The 23,307-nt window shown below is 58.4% G+C and overlaps 12 protein-coding genes across 12 annotated transcripts; 6 read left to right on the top strand and 6 right to left on the bottom strand.

The window, feature by feature from the left end:
• Positions 1 to 13: 13 nt before the first annotated feature.
• On the bottom strand, positions 14 to 736 carry MSY001_0784 (uncharacterized protein; the record flags this gene model as incomplete). Its single annotated transcript, XM_018885869.1, has 1 exon — positions 14 to 736. The coding sequence occupies one exon, from the start codon at positions 734 to 736 to the stop codon at positions 14 to 16; it is 723 nt and encodes a 240-aa protein (XP_018739400.1).
• A 99-nt stretch (positions 737 to 835) lies between these two features.
• Positions 836 to 4,585, top strand: MSY001_0783 (uncharacterized protein; the record flags this gene model as incomplete). Its single annotated transcript, XM_018885868.1, has 1 exon — positions 836 to 4,585. The coding sequence occupies one exon, from the start codon at positions 836 to 838 to the stop codon at positions 4,583 to 4,585; it is 3,750 nt and encodes a 1,249-aa protein (XP_018739399.1).
• Positions 4,586 to 4,876: 291 nt separating this feature from the next.
• MSY001_0782 (uncharacterized protein) lies at positions 4,877 to 6,108 on the top strand (the record flags this gene model as incomplete). The annotated part of the gene is made up of 2 exons (XM_018885867.1): positions 4,877 to 5,320; positions 5,344 to 6,108. The coding sequence occupies 2 exons, from the start codon at positions 4,877 to 4,879 to the stop codon at positions 6,106 to 6,108; spliced, it is 1,209 nt and encodes a 402-aa protein (XP_018739398.1).
• A 9-nt stretch (positions 6,109 to 6,117) lies between these two features.
• Positions 6,118 to 7,165, bottom strand: MSY001_0781 (uncharacterized protein; the record flags this gene model as incomplete). Its single annotated transcript, XM_018885866.1, has 3 exons — positions 6,118 to 6,402; positions 6,429 to 7,093; positions 7,120 to 7,165. The coding sequence occupies 3 exons, from the start codon at positions 7,163 to 7,165 to the stop codon at positions 6,118 to 6,120; spliced, it is 996 nt and encodes a 331-aa protein (XP_018739397.1).
• Positions 7,166 to 7,462: 297 nt separating this feature from the next.
• On the top strand, positions 7,463 to 8,726 carry MSY001_0780 (uncharacterized protein; the record flags this gene model as incomplete). The annotated part of the gene is made up of 2 exons (XM_018885865.1): positions 7,463 to 8,286; positions 8,312 to 8,726. 2 exons carry the CDS (start codon positions 7,463 to 7,465, stop codon positions 8,724 to 8,726), a joined length of 1,239 nt encoding a protein of 412 aa, XP_018739396.1.
• Positions 8,727 to 8,730: 4 nt separating this feature from the next.
• On the bottom strand, positions 8,731 to 11,453 carry MSY001_0779 (uncharacterized protein; the record flags this gene model as incomplete). The annotated part of the gene is made up of 2 exons (XM_018885864.1): positions 8,731 to 9,560; positions 9,722 to 11,453. The coding sequence occupies 2 exons, from the start codon at positions 11,451 to 11,453 to the stop codon at positions 8,731 to 8,733; spliced, it is 2,562 nt and encodes an 853-aa protein (XP_018739395.1).
• A 321-nt stretch (positions 11,454 to 11,774) lies between these two features.
• MSY001_0778 (uncharacterized protein) lies at positions 11,775 to 13,733 on the top strand (the record flags this gene model as incomplete). Its single annotated transcript, XM_018885863.1, has 1 exon — positions 11,775 to 13,733. The coding sequence occupies one exon, from the start codon at positions 11,775 to 11,777 to the stop codon at positions 13,731 to 13,733; it is 1,959 nt and encodes a 652-aa protein (XP_018739394.1).
• A 94-nt stretch (positions 13,734 to 13,827) lies between these two features.
• Positions 13,828 to 15,647, bottom strand: MSY001_0777 (uncharacterized protein; the record flags this gene model as incomplete). Its single annotated transcript, XM_018885862.1, has 4 exons — positions 13,828 to 14,001; positions 14,098 to 14,209; positions 14,318 to 14,368; positions 14,464 to 15,647. 4 exons carry the CDS (start codon positions 15,645 to 15,647, stop codon positions 13,828 to 13,830), a joined length of 1,521 nt encoding a protein of 506 aa, XP_018739393.1.
• Positions 15,648 to 15,808: 161 nt separating this feature from the next.
• On the top strand, positions 15,809 to 17,506 carry MSY001_0776 (uncharacterized protein; the record flags this gene model as incomplete). Its single annotated transcript, XM_018885861.1, has 1 exon — positions 15,809 to 17,506. The coding sequence occupies one exon, from the start codon at positions 15,809 to 15,811 to the stop codon at positions 17,504 to 17,506; it is 1,698 nt and encodes a 565-aa protein (XP_018739392.1).
• Positions 17,507 to 18,659: 1,153 nt separating this feature from the next.
• Positions 18,660 to 19,644, bottom strand: MSY001_0775 (uncharacterized protein; the record flags this gene model as incomplete). Its single annotated transcript, XM_018885859.1, has 2 exons — positions 18,660 to 19,459; positions 19,497 to 19,644. 2 exons carry the CDS (start codon positions 19,642 to 19,644, stop codon positions 18,660 to 18,662), a joined length of 948 nt encoding a protein of 315 aa, XP_018739391.1.
• A 557-nt stretch (positions 19,645 to 20,201) lies between these two features.
• Positions 20,202 to 21,203, bottom strand: MSY001_0774 (uncharacterized protein; the record flags this gene model as incomplete). Its single annotated transcript, XM_018885858.1, has 4 exons — positions 20,202 to 20,387; positions 20,414 to 20,794; positions 20,821 to 21,115; positions 21,142 to 21,203. 4 exons carry the CDS (start codon positions 21,201 to 21,203, stop codon positions 20,202 to 20,204), a joined length of 924 nt encoding a protein of 307 aa, XP_018739390.1.
• Positions 21,204 to 21,941: 738 nt separating this feature from the next.
• Positions 21,942 to 23,258, top strand: MSY001_0773 (uncharacterized protein; the record flags this gene model as incomplete). Its single annotated transcript, XM_018885857.1, has 3 exons — positions 21,942 to 22,236; positions 22,325 to 23,146; positions 23,200 to 23,258. 3 exons carry the CDS (start codon positions 21,942 to 21,944, stop codon positions 23,256 to 23,258), a joined length of 1,176 nt encoding a protein of 391 aa, XP_018739389.1.
• Positions 23,259 to 23,307: the final 49 nt, after the last annotated feature.

Genomic DNA, 23,307 nt, shown 5'->3' with positions numbered 1-23,307 from the left:
CATACCCGTTGCGTTACAAAGGTACAACGCGCTCGAGCCATGCGCCGAGGTCGCGTATCTCCGCGGGGCATGCCGAATGCGGCATCGGATATTCGTGCCACTCGGCCAGCGAGTGGAAGCCCAGCTCGTTCTGCAGGAACGCAAAGGTACGCTGGCCAAACTGATATTCGACGATCTGATCAAGGGTGCCATGAGCCTGGAAGAGGGGGAATGTCGGAGGCGTCGGTGGGCGCATCGACTGGATCTTGGCGTGCAGCGGTAGCCATGTAGAGAGCGCCGCCACACCCGCGAGCTGCTCGGGCTGCGTCAGACTTAGGAGAAGAGAGATCGCACCACCCTGGCTGAATCCCGCAAGAACGATACGGTTCATCGGCAGCTTGTGTCCATTGAGACCGGGCGCACTGCCATCCAACTCCTGCTGCACCAGTCCCCGCACGGCCTCGACGCTGCGAAGCATGCCAGCCTCGTCCTCGCCCTCCTCCAGGCTCGTAAGCGAATACAGGTCAAACCAGGACGTCATCTTCATGCCCATATTCACCGTTACCGGCTGCACAGGCGCCGTCGGCAGCACAAAGCGGATGTGCTGCAGCGCCTGCTGCCGCCCTAGCATACGGGCCACGTCGATCCAGCCATTCGCTGAGTCGCCGAGACCATGCAGCAGGAACACAGTCGCTGAAGGCATACCACCTGATGCCGGCGGCACGACGAGCGTCTTAAGCGCTTGGACTGCAGCCATGATGGAGCAGGAACCGTGCGATGCGACTGCGATAGCCGGGAGGATTGATCACGTGTCGTATCGCCTCCGTGCGCGCGCCGGGCGGAGTTGCCACCCACGATGGTGATCTCGAAGCGCGCAGGTGCGCGCAAGGCCGGCGGCTCGGCGCCGCCGCCGGCCGTGCAGCGCGGCATCGCCAAGGCAGACTGGCGCGAAGGCTTTAAGAAGCCACAAGCGGGTGTCTCCGACATGACTTTGCTGACGCAGATCACTAACGAGGCGATTAATGACAATCTGCACAAGCGCTTCTCCAATGCGGAAATTTACACATACATTGGCAACGTGCTGATCTCGGTAAATCCTTTCCGTGATTTGGGCATCTATACAGACGAGGTGCTGCGCTCGTACCGCGGCAAGAACCGCCTCGAGATGCCGCCCCATGTATATGCTATCGCCGAAGGCGCGTACTACAACATGTGCGCTTACAAGGAGAACCAATGTGTCATTATCTCGGGTGAGTCGGGCGCAGGCAAGACGGAGGCGGCCAAGCGCATTATGCAGTATATTGCGGCAGTCAGCAGCGACGACCACGCGTCGGGGATCAACAACATCAAGGATATGGTATTGGCAACGAACCCGCTGCTAGAGAGCTTTGGGTGCGCCAAGACGCTTCGCAACAACAACAGTTCACGCCATGGAAAGTACCTCGAAATCATGTTTGACGCACACGGCGCACCGGTCGGTGCGACGATCACCAACTACCTGCTGGAGAAGGCGCGCGTCGTCAGCCAGATCCGCAACGAGCGCAACTTCCACATCTTTTACCAGCTGACCAAGGCAGCCTCGCCGCAGCAGCGCGAGATGTTTGGGTTGCAGGGCCCCGAGGCGTACGCGTACACAGCAAACAGCGGGTGTCTCGATGTGCCAGGTATCGACGATCGCGCCGACTTTGCGGCGGCGCTCGAGGCCATGCGCACTATCGGGATGTCAGAGGACGAGCAGACCAGCTTATTCCGCGTTCTCGCATCGATTCTGTGGCTCGGCAATGTGTGCTTTGTGGAAAACGCGCAGGGCGATGCAGAGATTGCCAACCCCGATGTGACGCAGTTCTGTGCATACCTGCTTGATGTGGACGCTGCAGCGGTGCAGCGCGCGCTCACCCAGCGCATCATGGAGACCCAGCGTGGCGGACGCCGCGGATCGGTGTACGAGGTGCCGCTGAATCCAACGCAGGCGGCCGCTGTGCGCGATGCGCTCAGCAAGGCCCTGTACAACAACCTATTTGACTGGATTGTCGCACGAGTGAACCAGTCGCTGAGCGTGCGTAGCGGTGCGGACACGGTGATTGGTGTGTTGGACATTTACGGCTTCGAAATCTTTGAGAACAACTCGTTTGAGCAGCTGTGTATCAATTATGTGAACGAAAAGCTGCAGCAGATCTTTATTGAGCTTACGCTCAAGAAAGAACAGGAGGAATATGCCCAGGAGCAGATCCAGTGGACTCCGATTCAGTACTTTAACAACAAGATCGTGTGCGACCTGATTGAAGAGAAGCGGCCGCCTGGCATCTTTGCCGCACTTAATGATGCTGTTGCCACAGCTCACGCTGATTCGTCAGCGGCGGACAATTCGTTTGTGCAGCGGACGTCCATGCTCGCCTCCAACCCCCACTTTGAGGCGCGTGGCTCCAAGTTCCTCGTGCGCCACTACGCTGGCGACGTAATGTACAATGTGAATGGCATGACCGAAAAGAACAAGGATGCGCTGCTGAAGGATATTCTGAACCTTGTTGACAGCTCCTCCAATGCTTTCCTTCAGTCGCTCTTCCCGGACCGCCCCGACCCCACAAGCAAGAAACGCCCGCCGAGCGCAGGCGACCGCATCAAGGCAAGCGCCAACCTCCTTGTCGACACACTGATGCGCGCGCAGCCATCATACATCCGCACGATCAAGCCGAACCAAAACAAAAGTCCCACTGAGTACGACGCGGCGGCCATCCTTCACCAGATCCAATACCTCGGTCTGCGCGAGAACATCCGCGTGCGTCGCGCCGGCTTTGCATATCGCAACACATTCGAGAAGATTGTGCAGCGCTTCTACCTGCTGTCGCCGCATACGTCGTACGCAGGCGACTATATCTGGCAGGGCGACGCACGCAGCGGCTGCGAGCGCATCTTCCTCGATACGGGCATTGCGCGGGAAGAGTGGCAGCTCGGTGTCACAAAAGGCTTTATCAAGAATCCAGAGACACTGTTTGCACTCGAGACGATGCGCGACCGCTTTTGGCACAACATGGCCATGCGCATTCAGCGCGCGTGGCGTGCCTACCTGCGCCGCCGCGAGGAGAGCGCCCGCCGCATCCAGCGCGCATGGCGCCGCAGCCGCGAGGGCCACGAATTCGTTGAGTTGCGCGACTATGGCCACCAGATACTTGCTGGCCGCAAGGAGCGGCGCCGCTTCAGTCTCGTGAGCATGCGTCGCTTCCTGGGCGACTACCTCGACGTTAACGGCTCGTCTGCCGAGGGTCGCCTGCTCCGCACAAGCGCGAACCTCGGGTCGGAGCCTGTGGTGTTTAGCTCACGTGCGCAGCTGCTTGTGTCGCGGCTGGGCCGCTCATCGGTGCGCAGCCCCCGCTTCCTGCTTGTCACAGCACGCGCCGTGCACCTCCTCGTGACACACCTCGTCAATAAGCGGCCACAGACGATATGCGAGCGCGTCGTTCCACTCGCGAGCATTCGCGGCATCGGCCTCTCACACCTACGTGATGACTGGGTTGTACTGCAGACCGGCCTCGATGAAGGCGACCTGCTGCTCCACTGCGACTTCAAGACCGAGCTCGTGAGTCGTCTGCTCCAGCAGACAGGCGGCCGGATCCACGTGACCATTGCGCCTCAGCTGGAGTATGTGCGCAAGGGCCGCAAGAAGGCGACTATCGCCTTCCGCAAGGATGAGTCTGTGACGCTAGGCGACGTATACAAGAGCGGTGTCGTGTCGGTGGCCTCAGGCGAACCGCCCAACAGCGTCTCGCGACCACCCGCGCGGATCTTGCCGAAAACTACGCGCGCTCGCCCTGCAGGACGTGCAGGTCCAGCGCCCGCGCCGCGCGCACGGCCCCAACCCGCACCGGTGCCTCGCAGTGCTCCAGCACCCGGCGCTCGCAGTGTGCCGGCGCCACCACCTGCGCCAGCCGCCCCCGCCGCCCGGAGCGTGCCGCTGGCGCCTGTCGCTGGCGCCCAGCATGCCGTACCTGTGCCGCCCAGCCGCACTGGTGCGGCACCTGCGCTTCCTTCCTACCTTGGGGGCACGACGCTGGCGCCACCTGTGACGCAGCTGGGCTCGGCGGCACCCGCGCCTACACCTGCCCCGGCGCCTGCGCCAGCACCTGCCTTGGCTCCCATGCCAGCACCAGCTCCCGCGCCGGTTCCCGCACCGCCGCCTGCACCCGCACGAGCTGCCGCGGCTCCTCCGTCTCGGCTACCGCGCTACCGCGCGCTGTACGACTTCGCCACAGTGGAGCAGGGCGAGCTGCCTCTGACAAGAGGCGACGTCGTCGAGCTGGAAGACAAGGAAAGCAGTGGATGGTGGCTCGTCAAGAAGGATGGCATCGAGGGCTGGGCCCCTGCGGACTATTTGGAGCCTGTGCCTGACGCCCCCAAACCGCGCCCGCCGCCGCCAGCCAAGCCGTCGAGCGCCAAGCCGCCTGTCGGTGCCAAGCCTACGGCACGTCCAGCCGAGAAGCCATCGTGGACGCCCCCGGATGCGACAGCTGCGCCTGTGGCAGTCATGCCGGGCATGGGTGACCCTGGCGGCTTTGCTGCTGTACTCGCGCGCAAGAAGGCCGAGAATGCAGCGGCACAGCCCCCTAGCTAGGACCGTAGAGCGAGTCATGTGGAGGCACACGCCTGGGTGTCGTCGGCGCCGTCCTTGGCGCATGACGACGGCTGCGTACGCTGCCGCCTCGGAGGGCGAGCCGCTGGTATCGCCCGAGAGCCCTTTGGAAACATCAGCGCCTGAGGACTATGGACCTAGCACTGACGCACATGTCGTTGATGCGTACCCTGGGCCTGTGCCGCCCGTCCGGCCGCGCGCGCCGCCCCGCCCCTCCGAGGTGTACTGGTACGTGGGTCGCCTAACCACAGGGTTGTTGCGGTCGTAGCACTCATGGTGTTCCTGCACATTACGCCGCAGATATTTATCATGTGGCCGTACTATCGCAAGACGCCCTCGTTCACGGCCTACCAGCTAGGGGCGGTGCTGCTCGTGCACAATCTCTTCGGCATATATATGTATGTGGCGTACTGGTACTGCCTCAGCGCGGACGCTGGCGGCGTGCCTATGAGTTGGCATCCACCATCCAATGGCGACTACAAGCGCTATTGCTACCACTGCCGGGCGTTCAAGCCGCCACGCGCGCATCACTGTCGTGTGTGTCGCAGATGCGTGCTGCGGATGGATCACCACTGCCCATGGATCGGCAACTGTGTGGGACACGGCACGTACGCGCACTTTCTGCGGTATACAACGGTTGTCTCTCTGGGTTCGTGGAACCACCTGCTTATGATTACGCTGCGCGTCGTCGATTTTTGGAGCGTGTACGACTTGATGGTACGTCTCTGCCCCTCACCCAGCCGCGCCCGTCTACCACTGAGGCCGTGATGATTGTGCTCAACTACATCCTGTGCCTGCCGCCGGCCCTGCTCGTGACGTTCCTCACCATGTACCACTACGTGCTCGTATGCACCAACACCACGTCCATTGAGACGTGGGAGAAAGACCGCGTGAGCCGCCAGATCCGGCGGGGTCAGATTCCCTATATCGCATTCCCCTTCGACCTGGGCTGCTGGTCCAACCTCCTACAGGTCCTAGGGCCATCACCGCTGACCTGGCTGTGGCCCTGCGCGGAGCCCCTGCAGGACGGCACGTCGTTTCCCGTGGCCGGCACGCGGCCCGAGGCGCAATTCCTGTGGCCTCCCAAAGACCCGCGCGTGCGCCGCCGGCCCGTGCGACCGACGGGCTCTGCGTTTACATACGGCGAGGAGCAGCTGAATCCCCGATTGCGAGCATCGCACGCGGACGCGCCGCAGCCCCAGGCCGCGGCCGCTTGGCACGCGTCTGCACCACACTATCCGCACGACGAGGTCGTGTATGACTCGTACTCCAGTGCGAGTGATGATGACATGGACGACTATGCGCCGACGGGCCATGTGCGTGTGCGTCGCGGCAGCGAGGGCCTCGAAGTGATGGCGCCGCAGTACAGTCGCGTGCTGTGGGACGAGATCGGCGCGGAGGCCTTCCCGCCCGGCACAGAGCCGCCGCCAGAGGAGCGCGATCCCAATGTCGAGTACGTACCTGGCCATGAGTATCCCCATGGCACGTTTGCCGAGTACGGTTAACGCCTTGTGCTACATCACAGTACATTGGTCGTCGCCCTGGTCGCCCAAAAGACCATTCAGGCCCGCGAGCTCCGGCGGCATGTCGCCCATGAGCTCTTCCGGCGGCGAGCCGGTCTCCTGCAGCTTCGACACGAGGTCCGAGATGCGCCTGCGCGACGCCGTATCGGTATCACTGTACTCTGGTGTCTCGAACACCGCGACAATCTCGCCCATGATCGCATGCTGTTCCACATACCGCCGGCGCTGGGCGTCCTCGAGCGCCTGCGCCGCCGGCGACGCCAGGTAGTTGGGGAACTGCATGTAAGGCTTCGAGCACGTACGCGTTGGTGAAGATCCTTCAGTGGCTCATACAATATTTCCTTGTTCATAAGATCCTCCATCATCTGGGTGAGCATCTGGCTAAGGTCCGGCATCTCGCCGTCCTCGCCGCCCGCCTTGGAGAGCGCCTCGAGGATCTGCGTCAGGTCCGAGTCGCCACCGAGCCCTAGCGAGCCAAGAGGGTTCGAGGCATCGCTCGTCCTCTTGTTGGCAGCACTCGCGTTTGACTGCTTCAGCTTCGCCATCGTGGCTTGGACCGCTTCCTGGAAACTTTTTTCGCCCTGCCCTTCTGCCGAGGCAGACGCCGCTGGCGCCTGTGTCTCTGCCTCCGAATGGGGCAGGTTGCCAGATAGCATCTTTTCAAATTGCTTCATCAATTCGTCCTCAGCTGGCGGCACACCGCCCGCGGCGCCGCTCTCGGCATCGCCCGCACCGCTCACCGGGTGGTCCGCGGGCGGCGGCGGCACATCCTGCGCCGTCGACATGCGCTGCCCAAGCTGCGCCATGAAGGACTCCATGTTCTTTGTCAGCTCCTCGACAAATTCGTCCGACAGGGGGTCCTCAGGCTGCTGGGCCTCGGCCGCCCCATCGCCGGGCGGCCCGCTCGCAGCAGCGGTCTCCGGCCGCGACAGCGGCAACGACGGCTGCTGAAAGTCATCTAGTACATCTGTAGTGAGTATGCCACATGCATACCATCGAGGTCGTCCAGGTCATCGGCCACGGACTTGGAAGTGGTCATCGTGGGGAACAAGAAGCCACAGCGACCGGCTGAGTCAGCGCGGAGGACAGTCGTCCGCGTACCCCACGCCGGGCACGCTGCCTCCACACAGCCGGGTGCGATGGAGCAGGCGCTGGCGGCGTACGTAGCGCGCGCGTCCGGCTCGCCGACACTGCGTGTGGCCGTGTCGGATCAGGTGCCAGGTATGTAGATTTCGCTTATAAGACAGCCGGGCGTGGACTCGTCACTACAGGCGCCGTCCAGGCGGGCGAGACTGTGTTACGGCTGCCGCCGTCGGTGTTGCTGAACCCATCGCAAATGGCACGTGGGCGCCCTGTGCCATGGGCCCCTCTACGGCATGCAGAAGAGCCGTGCCCGAATGCGCGACCGCTCTCTACACACCAGCTCCTCGCGTGCGTGCTTGCGCAGTGGCGCGCCGCGCGGGTGGCGGGGCCCAGCACTGAGCTGAGCGACCGTGATGCGTTCTTTGCTTCTATGCCGTCGGCGTTTCCCACGGTGCCACTTTCATGGGCATTGGATGGAGACACGCAGCTTTTGTCTGCGCTTCCACCACGCGCCGCCAGACTGCATGACAAGGTACAGGCGCGGTTCGAGGCTGATTGGCGGCGCCTCGACGCTCTTGATGAGGCGACAAGAGCGTCCATATGGGCATCCGTCAGTCGTCCAGGGATTCCAGCCGTGCGTCCCCGCAAAGCCGATGTGTTATGGGGCTGGCTGTGCGTCAACTCGCGCTGCGTGTATGTGGACCTTCGCTACGTCAGGCACGAGGACAATTTCACGTTAGCGCCGCTCCTGGATATGGCCAATCACACGTTTGTGCAGGGGAAGCAGTGTAAGGTGCGCTATTCGGCGGAGGGTATGGAGCTCTGTGCGCCGGCTCAGTGCGGGCTGCAGGCCGGCGACGAAGTGTGCATTACCTATGGTCCGCACACCAATGCCACACTGCTGACCGAGTATGGCTTTCTGCTAGCGCCGAGGGATGCCCTGCGAGGCGCTAGTGCTTGGGACGGCAATCCACATGCCGAGCTTGCGGTCGACGACGCCATTGCCGAGCGATTCCGCGCCGAAGGTGACGAGGGGGCATGGAAGGTGCAGCGGCTCAAGGAAGAGGGGTACTCAGGGTACGTCTGGCATCTGCTCACCCAGCGACTATACGATGCATCCTGAGCCAGCTCCGGCGCATGTATCGCACCGTCTCCTCATGGCCCTGTGGCTCTTGTCGATGGCCATGGAGAATAAGCATACAACACAAAGGCTGTCGCTCAGGGCCCGAGCTGCGTTGCAAGCAAAGCAGGGACTGCGCTGCGTGTATAGCCCCAAGGAAGCTGCGCGCCAATGGAAACAAGTCACGTATGGCATGCCAGACAGCCGTCATGAAAGGCCGATGCGTGATGTTCTGTGCCGCCTATGTACTGAAATGGCAGAGCAGCGGAGTGCGCTCTTGGAACAGCTTCAAGGTCGACACGATGAGCCTGCGAGTCTAGTCCGGCTTCTGCTCGAGGAAGAACGCGACATCGCCCATCGAGTTCAGACAAGTGCCGAGCGCGGTGAAGCCTGGTAATGCACTATGAAGCCTTGGATTTGACGCCCTCGGAGGGAAAGCGCTTGCGGATAGCCTGTAGCATTTTAAAGAACCACATATAGTTCAAAAAGTTGAGGATAGGCAGACCCAGGGTGTAGATCACCCGCAAAGACATCGACACCGGCCGGGCCGTTGAGGCCGAGGCCCACATGAGCTCAATGAGACGGTACGACGCATAGGCGCCCAGAAGTAGGCGGACACAGACGTATGTCAATACCAGAAACACGGCATTGATTAGCTGGAGACGCGAGCCTGTGCGTCCCAGCTTGTCCAGAGCCCAGTGAATGTTCAAGAACGGCGTACTCAGCTCCCAGATAAGAACGCTCAGCCCGTCAAACATGAGGAGAGGCTTGTAGACCAGTAGCGCCGCTATAAATCCCAGGATACCATGCAGTACAAAGGCAAAGCCCTCATAGCGCAGAGACATTATCACGTCCCAAACAAAGTACCCCAGCGACAGAGCATAGACCTGCGCAAGCGTGTAGTCATAGCCCCATAGTCGGTCTGTCGATTCGTCAATCTGGAGCCAGTAGTACAAGGCGATTGGTGCAACAATGACGGAGTGGACCAACGAAACCATGTGCAGATCCCAAGAAGTGCGAGTCCGAGGCGACATGTTTGCAAACGACTTGGGAAAAAGCTTGGGCGAAACGGAATGCGAGAGCAGTTGAATCGCGAACCAGAGAAGGATTGATCGCATGATAGAAATCAAATGCTCTGGCAAGTAGTGCAGGCCCCACGCCTGCACGTACGGGCGCACCCAGTCGACGACGGCCCGCTTATCCATGGCCAAAGCAGTCCAGTTGTGGAGGGCTGTGACCGATGGCAAAGTCCACAGATCGGGTCAGATCTAGACAGATTCGAAGCCTCTATGACACGACGATGATCGGTGGAAATTCATTATGGCACGTTGGAAAGGGCACTCAGTACAGCCTTCAGACCAGCTGACGTGATGTCAACATCGACACCCACACCCCAGAAGCCCTGGGCCTTGCTAGCACCCAGCTTTTCGCTCTCATCCTGCCGGACAAGCTCGACGTACGACGCCGCTTGGGAACGCGTTTGTCCACGCGCACCCGACTCCGTGCCCATCGTAAGGGCACTCGCACGCGTAAGAGCATGCTCACTGTACTCGCGCACGTTCACACTCAAACCAAAGTGCTTCTCAACAGCGTCCAAGAGGGCGGACAGCGGCCCATTGCCGGTGCCTTGCACCTCGACAGGCTCGCCCTGGCGCGCAATGACACCCTCAAAGATGCGCTGTTGCGACACGCTCGCACCATCGGGCGAGATCTGTGCGCCAGCCTCGCTCAGTCGGAAACTGCGGAGGCTAAACTTGCCCTCGTTGCCGCCGTGGCGCGCCGCAGGCACATGATACGTGCGCAGGAACGCCTCAGTAATATCGCTCGTTGAGATTTCCTTGCTAGTCTCCTCAGCGAGAGCCTGGACCACCTGGTAGAACGAGATTTGCATGCGGCGCGGGAGATCCACGCCAAGAGACTGCGAGAGCAGGTATGCAATACCACCCTTGCCGCTCTGGCTGTTCACACGGATCACAGCCTCGTATGTCAGACCCAGGTCGGCAGGGTCCACAGGCAGATACGGCATGTTCCAGATCGTGTCACCGGCCTCGCGGCGCTTTTGCTGTGCCTGGAAGCCCTTCTTGATCGCATCCTGGTGCGAGCCACTGAAAGCAGTCATCACCAACTCACCCGCATAGGGGTGGCGCGGGTGCACGGGAAGATCATTGCAGCTAGTCACCACCTCAATGAGAGACGGCAGGTCCGAGAGATCTAGTGGACCTGGCGCCACACCCTGCGTGTAAAGGTTCAGCGCGAGGGTCACCAGGTCAACGTTACCAGTGCGCTCGCCGTTGCCGAAAATACAGCCCTCAATGCGATCGCCACCAGCAAGAATACCCAGCTCAGCCGCCGCAATGCCACAGCCACGGTCATTGTGGGGGTGCAAGGACACATATATGGTATCACGGTCCTTAATGTTCCGGCAGAAGTATTCGATCATGTCGGCATAGTGATTGGGCGGACCGATCTCAACAGTCGCAGGCAAATTGAAAATCAGCCGGTTGTCCGAGGAGGCCAGACCCCAAGCCTCGCGCACAGCCTCACACACCTGGATCGCGAAGTCCGGCTCCGTTTGTGTGAAGGTCTCCGGGGAGTATTCGTAGCGGAAAGTCGTACCGCCATTCGCCGGCTGGGTGTAGTGGTCCATAAGCTCCCGCACCAGCTTCGTGTGCTTGACCGCCAGGTCGATCGTCCGAGCCTGGTCGTTGCCAAATACCACCTCGCGGAACAGCGGAGAGGTGGCGTTGTACATATGGATAATCACATTCTTTGCACCCTTCACCGACTCGAACGTGCGGCGAATTAGCTCCTCGCGCGCAGGCGTCAGCACCTGGATCCACACGTCATCAGGAATAAGGCCCTCCTCAATGATGCGGCGAACAAATCCGAAATCTGTGTCGCTCGCCGAAGGGAATGCCACCTCGATTTCTTTGACGCCAATGGAGACTAGCTTCTTAAAGAAGAGCACTTTTTGCTCCTCCGTCATGGGGTTAGCCAGCGCCTGGTTGCCATCACGGAGATCAGTAGACAGCCATATAGGAGATTCCCGTTGTATCTTGTTCGGCCATTGCCGATCAGGCAGATGGACAGGCGTATAGCCCTTGTACTTTCCGACGGGATTCATGGTAGAGCGGGGCTTCCTAAGATCTGGTGTATCTGACTCACCGGCGCCGCCAAGCTGTCACGTGAGTCACGTGAGGTGACCCGACCGCATCGGCTAAGCGGGGCACCACCCGGTGTGGCGGACTTTCCCGCTCCCGTCTCCCACCATGGTCTTCACGCCCACTGACGTTGACCTTAAAGCGATCAACACGATCCGTATGTAAATATTGCAATTTCACTGGTGCGCTAACACATATAGGTACACTAGCGGCTGATATTGTCGCCAAGGTATGTGCATCCCTGCTCACACGTCCAGGCCAATTCGGGTCACCCGGGTGCCCCAATGGGTCTGGCCCCGCTGGCGCATTTGCTTTGGAGCCGTGTGATTACGTGCGACCCCAAGGACTCGAAGTGGCTCAACCGTGACCGCTTCGTTCTGTCGAACGGCCACGCCTGTGCGCTGCAGTACATCATGCTGTATCTGATGGGCTACCAGTTGTCCATGGACGACCTCAAGTCGTTCCGCCAACTGAACTCCAAGACCCCTGGCCACCCCGAAGCTAACCACACTGACGGTGTTGAAGTGACCACCGGTCCTCTAGGCCAGGGCTTTGCGACGGCCGTCGGTCTAGCGATTGCTGAGCGTAGCGCCGCTGCTACCTTCAACAAGGAGGGCTTCGAGATCTTCAACAACTACACCTACACGATCCTCGGTGATGGATGCATGCAGGAAGGTGTGGCCTCGGAGGCTGCCTCGCTGGCGGGTCATTTGAAGCTGTTCAACCTCATTGCCTTCTACGATGACAACAGTGTCACTATCGATGGCGACACCAACGTGTCTTTCACGGAGGATGTGCCGAAACGCTTTGAATCGTACGGATGGAACGTTCTGTCGATCACCAATGGTGATGACGATATCAAGAGCGTGTTCGAGGCTATTGAGAAGGCCCACTCCGAAAAGGAAAAACCTACGCTGATCATCCTTAAGACGACAATTGGCTTCGGTTCCAAGAACCAGGGTACCGCGAGCACGCACGGTTCGCCCCTCAAGGCGGATGACATTGAACAGCTGAAGGAGAAGTTCGGTTTCAACCCTAAGGAGAGCTTCGTCGTGCCTGACGAGGTTGCCGAAGCATACGCGTCGTACGCCAAGCGTGGTAGCGAGAAGCACGCTGAATGGAACAAGATGTTCGAAGAATACGGTAAGAAGTATGAGAAGGAACACAGCGAGATCCTGCGTCGCGCTGCGCACAAGCTCCCCGAGGGCTGGGAGAAGGTCTTGCCTCGCTACCAGCCCAGCGACAAGCCGCTGGCCACCCGTAAGCTCTCTGAGATGGTTCTGCAGGAAATCAGTTCGGTGGTGCCTGAGATTCTTGGTGGCTCGGCAGATCTGACGGGCTCGAACCTGACGCGCTGGAAGGAGGCCACAGACTTCCAGAACCCGACTCTGGAGATTGGCAACTACGCTGGTCGTTACCTCCGCTATGGTGTGCGTGAGCACGCTATGGGCGCCATCTTGAACGGTCTCCATGCCTACGGTATGCACATCCCCACTGCCGGCACTTTCCTGAACTTCGTGACGTATGCATGGGGTGCTCTGCGTCTCTCTGCGCTGTCCCACTTCCAGGTTATCTGGGTGGCCACCCACGACTCGATTGGCCTGGGTGAAGATGGTCCTACGCACCAGCCTATCGAAGTGGCTGCCGCTCTCCGCGCGCTGCCCAACATGGACTACTGGCGCCCGGCGGACGGAAACGAGGTTTCGGCAGCCTATAAGATGGCTCTTGAGAGCCCTACTACGCCCTCGGTGCTTTCGCTTACCCGTCAGAACCTGCCCCAGCTGGAAGGCTCTTCGATCGAGAACGCCATTAAGGGTGGATACGTCCTGAGTGAGGACAGTGATGCCGCTGTGACTCTGGTTTCGACAGGTTCTGAGGTCTCGATTTGCCGTGACGCCGCCGCTCAGCTCCGTGAGCAGGGCATCAAGGCTCGTGTGGTGTCGATGCCTTGCTTCAGTGTCTTTGATAAGCAGCCGCTCGACTACCGCCTGTCGGTGCTTCCCTCCGGCCACCCGATTTTGTCGGTGGAGGCCTACAGCACGCTGGGCTGGGGCAAGTACGCGCATGTCCACCACGGCATCAACTCGTTCGGTGTTTCGGCACCCTACCAGGAGGCTTACAAGCACTTCCACATGACCGACAAGGATGTGGCAGAGAAGGCTGCCAAGGTCGTTGAGTACTATAAGTCGCTGGATCAGAAGCTGTACTCGCCGGTGGAGGTGGAAGCCCACTTTAACCACTAGATAAAAATGGGTCATTTTAAGACTGCATTGACAGTCGGCACGACCCAGCCATAGTAAGTAACATGCCAATACACCTTGCATGTCTATATAGCTTCTATCCTCGTCGTCGTGCGGGGTGGACAATGGCCGTCTCGACGGTCTCTTCGGCACCTTGCTCCGCGTCTTTGCGGGAGGAGGAGAATGTCTTTTCGGCACGGGACTGCTCCTCTAGAGCATGCTCGTGCTCGCGTTCACGTTTAGCTTCCACCTGAGCCTTATGTGCCTGCTCCTGCATTTGAAGCACCATGGCGTTGTGCTGAACAATCCGTATCCGCTCACGGTCTTCTAAGAGCTCCTAGAAATGAGCATATACGCATACACATACTTGGATCGTGGGCGGCTGCTTGCGCGTATGACGCATCCATGCGTCCCATTGAATCGGCATATCTTTGGGATTAAAGTCGCTGGGATAAGGACACGACTTCCACTTCACCACCCTGGTGTTACTCCGTGGCACGTACCGGCGCGTTCGTCGTGGATCTGTCGCGTGAAGGGATGGCAATTCATAGTATATATTGTTCTCTAAATCGTGGCCAACAATGTACCTGGCGTTTCCTATACGGAAGAAACGGGACAAGGCGCGCCAGAACATATCCCTAGCGTCTCGTAGCAGTGGTCCGAGTGAGCCTGACTAGAGGCGACATATCTAATGGAGGTGCGTATCTACAACTACAATCCGGCCTCAGCCCACGAGGCCCAGGAGGTCGGTTCGGCGGTGGAGCGGTGCAGAAGGATGTTCTCCATGGATGTACCAAAGAAACCCTGCTCGGCCCAAGCTTTCAATTCAGAGGCTCGAAAGGGGCCGAATACCTTTGTCTCAGGATCAACGTTCGTGCCGTGGGCCTTGGCCGCTTGGGCCAAGTAAGTGGGGGTCCATTTGTACTCCCATATCGCCTCTCCCTCGCCAGACACTTGGTCACCAGGTGTCGCCCCTTGAGTATTCCGCGATGGATCCCAATCTTCTGGAACAAGACCTGCTCGGCGCACCATCCGAACCAGTCCTTCGTACACTTCGTCGTACACGTTCATCTGACCAAAAGTATTCATTAAGATGCTTGTCACATCAGTAAAGTGTTCAAATGCCGCCTTGCTAGCTTCCGCTCCTTCCTGGTCTTTCTTCGATCTCTTTGCTTGTGATCCTAGTCGATGCAGCGCATCTAACACAGCCTCACCGGGCTGCATAAACCCTGCCAGCTCCTTCATAGCATGTTCCATCGTGGGAAATTCGGCCATTTCCTTGTTCATACGCTCCTTTTCAGCCTCTTGTCGTTTTTTCTGCGCCTCGCTCGCGGATTTGATCGACTTTTTCGTATAGTTGCCTTCGAGCCAGCGGTCATTCTGCGAAAACTGATCTCGTTTATTTCTAATGTAGTTGCCATCTTCATCAAATTGACCACTTGCCATCTCTGCTTTCATGTTGAACTTTTCAATACGGAAGCCCATGCCTTGCTTCTTGACGCCAAGCACGCCATCGTACCGCGGCGAGCCTGGCGGCGTGCGTTCTGCATCAGCGTTGGCATCTTCATGCTGTTGGCTCTTCATCGCTTGTTCTAGCTCGTATTCAGGATCTTCGTCGTGATCTAGCTCATCATTGTCATCCTCATCACCCATGCGTGTGCGGGCTCCAAACTCTTGACCGTCAATGTCAGAGAGTTTTAAGAATCGGGGCTCCTTCCTGTCATCATCCTCATCCTCCTTTTTCTTAGCATCCGCAAACATGTCATCATCATCGTCATCAGCATTCCCTTCTGCCCCGTCTTTCCATCCGCGCCGATGCGACTTGCTGGGACCCTCATCAGAGTCGTCCGAATCATACCCTTCAGTCATAACACGTCCACGACGAGTCTTGCCTTGTCGTTCAGCTTGAGCATCCATGTCATTATCCCCATCCGTAAAGGAGTCTATGTGGGTCCGCTTCCCACTCGACTCGGCACCTGGCCAATCTCCCTTGCGCTTCATCGATTGCCTGGTGGGCGCGCTGCAAACGCGTGCGATCCACGCCTCCACTTTTGCGTCGTCGATCCTGGCCATCCTCAATGTCTGGCGAGGCTTCGCGGCGTGTGCAACTTCCGCCACGCTCAGAATACCGCATCGAACTGGATTCGAACGAGACCGTGGCCATACGCTTTGTCTCAAATGCACTTACAGGTCATTATGGAGATGCAGAAGTGTTTGGCGCACCACTGGTAGCTGGTACCCAAGAGCGCTGGTACACCTTTGGCAATGAGGCCAAATTCGCCATATCCACCTGGGGCGGGGCTGAAATTGAAATCATTGGTCAAGCCTCTACTGAATATATGGCCGATGAGCCGTCGCCTTTCTATACCTATGGTGCCAACTTGCACCTCAATTTGGAACGGGCTCGTCTCCGTGCACGAGAGCAGCTACGTACAGATCACTCGCTCTTGCAACAGCTTGAAGAATTCGACGTTAACATTCACAAGGTGCCACCATCGTTTGAAAGCGATGGCCCACTTGACCCCAGAGATCCATATCGTGCCGCTGGACAAGGCCCGCGTGTGATGGTCGTGGGTCCTGCCAGTGCCGGCAAGTCTACACTGATCAAATTCTTGGCTAACTATGCGCTGCGTTCACCTGCTTTAGCGAGTGTAAAAGAAGGTGAAGAAGCAAAACGGCGCACGAGAGAGCAAGAGGGGCATCATGACGATTCAGACGAAGAAGCTCAAAACGAGGAGGCCGGTGACAAACCGCTGAGTGAAATCACGGGATGGTGGCCCATGATTGTGACGCTAGACCCTGCAGAAGGCGCTGTGCCCATACCTGGATGTGTCAGTGCCATCCCACTGAATCCCACACCTTCCAACACTCTACCATCCCCTTCGCCTGCTCTACCCTATGGTGTGACGCCTGAGACCACCGGAGCCTTGCCTCCAGGTGTATCTACGGTGCACAGTGTGATGCCCCTCTCTTTATGGATGGGGAAACAAAATGTGCGCGAGAATGAGCGACACTCACGGCGCATTGTCGACTGGCTAGCCTTCCATATCGAGAAACGCATGGCCAAGGATATGCGATCTCGAATGTCGGGCCTTCTCATTGATACGCCCGGTGTGATCACGGCGGATGCGCGCACTCGCTATGCTTTTATCCAATACTGCGTTCGCGCGTTGAAGGTGGACACTGTCGTCGTCGTAGGCCACGACAAGCTCAACTTGGAGCTCACCCGTATCTATGCTAACATTCCGACTGGCAGTGCGCCCCAAATTGTCAAGATTCCTCGCTCGGGTGGCGCTGTGGAAGTTGATGAGGTGTATCAACAGAAGCTGCATGATCTTCAAATTCGATCCTACTTTTATGGTATGCCCCTGTGTCGACCGCGTGAGCTGAGCTCTGAGGAGAGTGGAGCGGCGGCAGCTTTGGGACTTGACGAGCCCTTGGGCGGGGTTCCTTCGCTGAATCCCTACTCTTCCACGATTCCCTTTGATCTACTGCAGATCTATCGCGTTGGCCAAGACCGCGTGGCACCATCCTCGGCACTACCTATTGGAGCTGAGCGCGCTCTATCTGAAATGCAAGTGGTCAAGCTCGATCCGGTAAACTCATCAAGTGACTTGTCTATGCTGCTGCAGTCTGTCTTGGCTTTGGTGGAAACTCCGCCACCTAGGGAGGGTGCAGATGGGAAAGCGGAAGGAGAATACACCGATGACGAACTGTTGGGCGCTAGTCTGCTTGGTTTTGTGCATGTGTACGTTGTGACTCTCCGGCTTACTTGACAGATCTGATGTGGATACCAACCGCAAAAAATTGACCGTATTGTCGCCTCATCCAGGTAAACTGCCGAGTGTCACTGCGCTGATTGGGGTGCGTTCTATTTGCGCTAACAAACCAGAATCTACATTGGCAAGATACTTAACTTGACGACTTCATCATAGTATGATGATGGGACGTTATAGACGAGGCATCGGGCAAAACTAGAAGCCGCCCATATCACCGCCCATATCACCCATGCCGCCCATATCACCGCCCATGTCGCCACCCATGCCGCCAGAGTCGTACATCTGGCCATCATGCATGCCTTCCATGTAGGCGTGATCCTGCATATCATCTTTTGGAGTAAGCTGCTACTCCCAGAACCGAACATACCTATGCCATCGGCAATCGCCATACCGCCCAGCAGACCGAGGCCACCACCCATAAGGCCGGCACCCATCGGCCCGACACCGCCACCGCCCATGCGGCCGAAGCCACCACCAAGACCGCCTCCAGGTCCGAAGCGGCTACCACCCATCATTGGTGGCTGCTGATACACGGGCTGTTGGTACACAGGCTGCTGATATACGGGCTGTGGTTGCGGCGGACGCATATATTGCTGAGGATACGAGCTTTGCGTGGCAGCACCAGGCGGGGGACCAGCAGGCGGCTGGTACTTTTGATTCTGTTCATCGACAGGGTGAACCCAGGTAGAGCGCGGGGGATTGGCTCGCGTGTCCACATAAAAGTGGCGGCTGTAGCTACATTGTCAATCATAGTACACATACTTGTTGTCCCACTGCTTCACCCATCCCTCAGGAAGGGGTCTCGTGTCACCGCTCTGCGTGCTCTTGGGATCGTTGGATGAATACGCGGGAGGATTGTCGCTCTTGCCACTCATGGAGGAACGGATATTAGTCTCGGCATGCCTACGCCTACATGCACCGTGCGGAGTCGGTGATCACGTGAAGTCGACCAACGCGGCTGGCCCGATCTCCGGGTTGGTCACAAGATCCATGGGACGGGCAAAGTCTCTACGGGAGAACTAGATCCAAATCCAGTTCTATCGAAGCCAATAGGTGATTCCCAAGGATGCCTAAGGTACATGTGTGTCTCGATAGCCCTGCAAATCGCATGCCCAAGCTCTGAGTCGGTATATACATATCCTGTCGGACATTAGGCACCACCCTTCTTCTTCTGCTTGCGAGGAGGTGTGACCGGCCGGCCCATGTTGATACCGCCGTACGCATATTTTTGCTTCTTCTCTGCAGGCTTCAAAATTTGGAATGAACACAACAACGTCTCATCCACGCTCATCATAGCACCGGCATTATCAAATTCACCACAGTAGTTGGGGGCCGAGAACAGCGTCACCAATTGCCGCTTGGCAAAAAACTCGTAACCATCTTCCACCACTTGGTGTGCGCGACATATGAGATCCATATCATGCTTGGCAAGGAAGCGTGACACCACGTCAGGCCCAAACGTGAACGAAACGCCACGGTCATTTTCCGACCAACCCGATATATCCTTGTCGGGGTCGGACCATAACAAATCGCAGAGGAGACCCGTGTCCGGCACATCTGTGGGCCTCATGACGCGGCGGATTTGCTCCATGCTCTGCAGGTCCGGCGACAAACCGCCATGCATTGTGAAGATCTTTTCGTCAATGATAGCTGCGATGGGCAGACAGTTAAAGCAGTCAGTGAATGTCTTCCACAGTTTAATATTAAAACGACGCTTGCATTCGTCGTAAAATCCGTAAATACGATTGATACTTGCACACTCGTGGTTGCCGCGAAGGATAAAGAAGTTCTCCGGATACTTGATCTTATAGGCAAGCAAGAGGCAGATCGTCTCGAGACTCTGCTTTCCTCGGTCCACATAGTCACCCAGGAAGAGATAGTTAGCTTCTGGAGGGAAGCCTCCGTATTCAAACAGACGAAGCAGGTCGTAGTATTGACCGTGAATATCACCTGCGGCATTAGCAAGCGGGTTACACAGGGTACATACCGCAAATCTTGATGGGTGCTTCCAACTCAAGCAAGATCGGCTGGTTGATAAAGATATCCCGGGCCGTCATACAGAGATACTTGATCTCGTACTCTTCCAAGTTGACATGCTTTCCAGGACGTGAACCACGCACTGGTATGTGAGCCATAATGGCAACGTACCTTCAAGCAGTCGGTCGATCACATTGTCTATATCGACCTCAGCAGTTTGGTTGTCCGCCATTGTATCTGTTTTGTGTCAGTCCCCGTTCTTACGCTAGATGACCTGCACATGCACTCTGACCACACTCATAAGAGTCCACGGCAGTTCATGTGCGCGGCCCGTGTACATACATAAATTTGTGCCACAGACAAAAGCCAAGTCGCAAGCTTCTCAACCCTTAATCCAATCTGCGAAGAAAGGTGGGTACTAGAACCAGAGTGTTGCCAGACACTCAAGAACCGATGGAACAGTCGCCCTTTTTCCTAAGACCGTGGATACCCTGTCAACAAGCCCGTGGGACGGACAAGCTTGCGCGAAGAGAGCGGCTGAGATCGTGGCCTCGGGCGAGTTTTCCCATCCCGGGTGTTTGGCTGGCACGGCCGAGAGGAGTTTGAAATTATTTTATGACAAAACAGAGTGGGAAGGGTTGGGCGAAATTAGAGGCGCCAGCCGCAGAATCAGCGCGGGCGCGAGAACTGTGGGCTATGGCGTTACATGGGTATGCTAGGCAGACGAAGAGGGCGCCAAGACAGCACGCACAGCAGAACGGCAGCTAGCTGGGGTCAATGGGTCCGCATTTGGCGCGTAAACCGACTCGAGAAGTAGCTTTGTCACTAGTGTATCGACGCTTTCCACGCTGGTGACGCCCGAGTCCTTCTGCGCTGGATTGCTCAAGAGCTGGGATGCGCACTAGTGTAAGACGGCATAGAACATACCATTTTTAGGCCCCAGAGCGTTCGGACCCATGGTCCCTTCACACGGTCCATCTTGTGCCCCGAATTGGGTGCCAGATTTCCCTCACCTAGTTCGAGAATCCGAAGGTAGATCTTGTAAGCATTGACAATATCGCCTGCCGTGTAGAGCGTCTCGGCGTACTTGAGCAGGTAGAAGCTGTTCTGTGGCGCCAGCAAGACCAGCTCTTCTAGCGCGAACACGGCTTGCTCGTACTTGTTCTGGTGCAGATACAGGGATGCCAACTCCAGCCACGACTCCTGGTCTGTCGGGAAGATATCCACAAGCTCTGCCAAGCCCTCTGTGGCAAGCGGGATGCCATTCGGAGCTGCTTTGATACATGCGAGGCGGCGCTTGTTGACGAGCTAAACGATCAGTCACATCAACGTACCACATTCGAGGACTCCTTGCGGAGGAGTAGCTCATACACTCGCTTCGCCTCGTCGAAGCGCCCTTCCGCCTCCAGGATGACGCCTTTGAGCACGAGGACGCGGGCAGAGTCACTAAAGCGAACAATCAGGCGTGATAGGCAAAGCTCAGCAAGATCGATCTTGCCGAGTTCTGCAGCAGCAAGTCCCAGCTGCTCAAGAAAGGCCCACACATCCTGTCCGAGCGCGCCAAGCTGCTTGTGCTCAAGAAGCCATTCACCGTAGCGAACCACGTGGAACGGCTCGCGAGCTAGCGTTCTGACAGGTAAGCCTCCTTCACATACTTTCGCTGGTGCTCGAGCCACTGGAGCGCCTCATCCAGTGTGATAGGTGCCTCTTGCGACATGGCACCTGTAGCTGGGACAATGCGCGCGGCGCGCTACGCTGCGGGGGACATGTTCGGCCGAGTGCACACAGGAGAACCCGTTGCTCGTGACGAGCGACAGGCTCGTTGCTCCCGAGGACGCATTCTTATCATGGTGCGTGAGCGCGTGCTCTAACTCGACAGGGCGCAGGTCCTCGTTACCCGTACCCGAAGGAAGTCTGGACGCCGACTGGTATGTGTAGAGGGTAGCTGACATTTTACAGGTGGCTGGTGGACTCGGTAAGTGCCTCATCGGGGTCTGACAAACAGTCCCAAGAACTGGGCGAGCAACACTTTTGTTATTGCTAGTGGCGTTGGCGTGATCTGCTATGGCCTGTGGCAGCTAAGCTCTGATCGCGAGGTACGTGGAAGGTGTGTTGACCGGCAGTGGCGCCACCAGGCACCGATTCACCCGATTCCTTCGCAGATGGTGTGTGGCTCCCTCCTATACACTAACCGCAGTGGGCGCGCCAGTTCCGCGAGGGCGAGCTGCAGGTCAAGCCTGAGTAACGTGGCTATGTAGTCACCACGCTATTTTCCCTCGTATGAAACCTTCTCTGTCCGTTGCGCAACGCCCGAAGCATGACTGAGCATGGCTGCGCTGTATGTCTTGTTTCACAAGGAGGGCGTCAGTGCCATGCCCAACTACATAGATGGTGCTCTCCTCGAGCTTCGGCCTTGCTGCGTGTCGAGGAGTCCGTATTTCTGCGTGCGGCAAGAATGGCCATGTGCTTTTGTGCAGCTGGTCGTGAGCTCGAGCGCCTGACAGCACGACCGCGATCAAGGGCGTGGGGGCTGCGTGGTCAGACACCTGCTCTCCTCTTGGGGGCGGGTAGGGGTCCGGCCAAATTCCCCACATGGATGTTGCGGCACGCGGCCGACGCGTCCTTTGTCCGCCAGGAAGATGCGCACCTCGAGTGTAGCGCGGCATGCGATACCGCCTGTGTACGCATGCTACTGCCTGCGATCGCAATCCAAGCCGAATCAGACCTACGTGGGCTCGACGCCGGATCCTGTACGGCGCCTGCGGCAGCACAATGGGCTTGTGAAAAATGGTGCCTTCTACACGCGCTTCGCGCGACCCTGGGTCATGGACATGATAGTATATGGCTTCCCATCGAAGCTGGCTGCTCTTCAGGTCCGTGCTGCTGTCTTACCCCAGTTTGAATGGTCTTGGCAGACTCCGCATCTCTCGCGGCATTTGCGCGTCGTGCATGGCCAGCAGCGCGCCGTGTATGCGGGGCGCAGCGCAGAGCCGCTCTTCCCAGCCAGTCGCAAGTCGTACGGTACGTCGCGGAAAGGCGAGCGGCGCGTGAAACTACGCTCAACGAATGTACCTGAGCATAAGTTCCTCGTGCTCCGCGCGCTGCTGTCCAGCGAGCCTTTCTGTCACTGGGGTCTGCGCGTCGCGTTCTTTACTGAGTACGCGTACGGCGTTTGGCGCTTTCTTGAGCGCACGTCGCCCACGCCAAAGTGGCACACGTCGCGCGTAACGCGCCGCGCCCTTCCGCCCGGGTACCCGGCCGTGCTGTGCGACTTTCGCGGTGTACTGGGTGCGCACTCGCCGCTGCAACGCACGGCTACGTCGGAGGCCATGCCGCCGCTCCCTGAAGCTGCCACAAGGTCGGCGCAGCAGCGCACGGGCCGAGCATCGGACACTGTATGGGACGAGTGCCCGCCGCCTGCGCGCGATGCGAAGACGCTTGGCCTCACATGGGACGCTCTCGAGCGCGCGCCCCAAGAGACGCAGCCGTGGCTCGCGCTGCATCGCGCCTCCCAAGCGGAGGCGACACAGGAGGCTGACCAAGTCGCTTCTCATGCCGATCGTGCTGCACTCTCCTGCGGCTTGTGTCGCGCTCCTATCGATCTGGCACGGCCCCTCTCCTACACGCTATGTCCTATCGGCCCCGAGCCGGCATCACCGGGTACACACGCCTTCCATCTTACGTGTCTGGCCACCTATTCGATCGAGCGCGAGCCGCGCACGGTCCGCCGCTTCTGCCTACCGACCACAGCTTCGTGCCCCGTGTGCCCTGATGCGGCGCCCGTGGCGTGGGCGGACGTTGTCCGCCGCGTATTCCGCCGC

Source organism: Malassezia sympodialis, genomic scaffold (genome assembly GCF_000349305.1).
Source record: "Malassezia sympodialis ATCC 42132 genomic scaffold, msy_sf_3, whole genome shotgun sequence".
Lineage (NCBI taxonomy): Eukaryota > Fungi > Basidiomycota > Malasseziomycetes > Malasseziales > Malasseziaceae > Malassezia > Malassezia sympodialis.
Note: the sequence above shows the minus strand (reverse complement) of the source record. Positions and strands in the feature narration are given on the sequence as shown.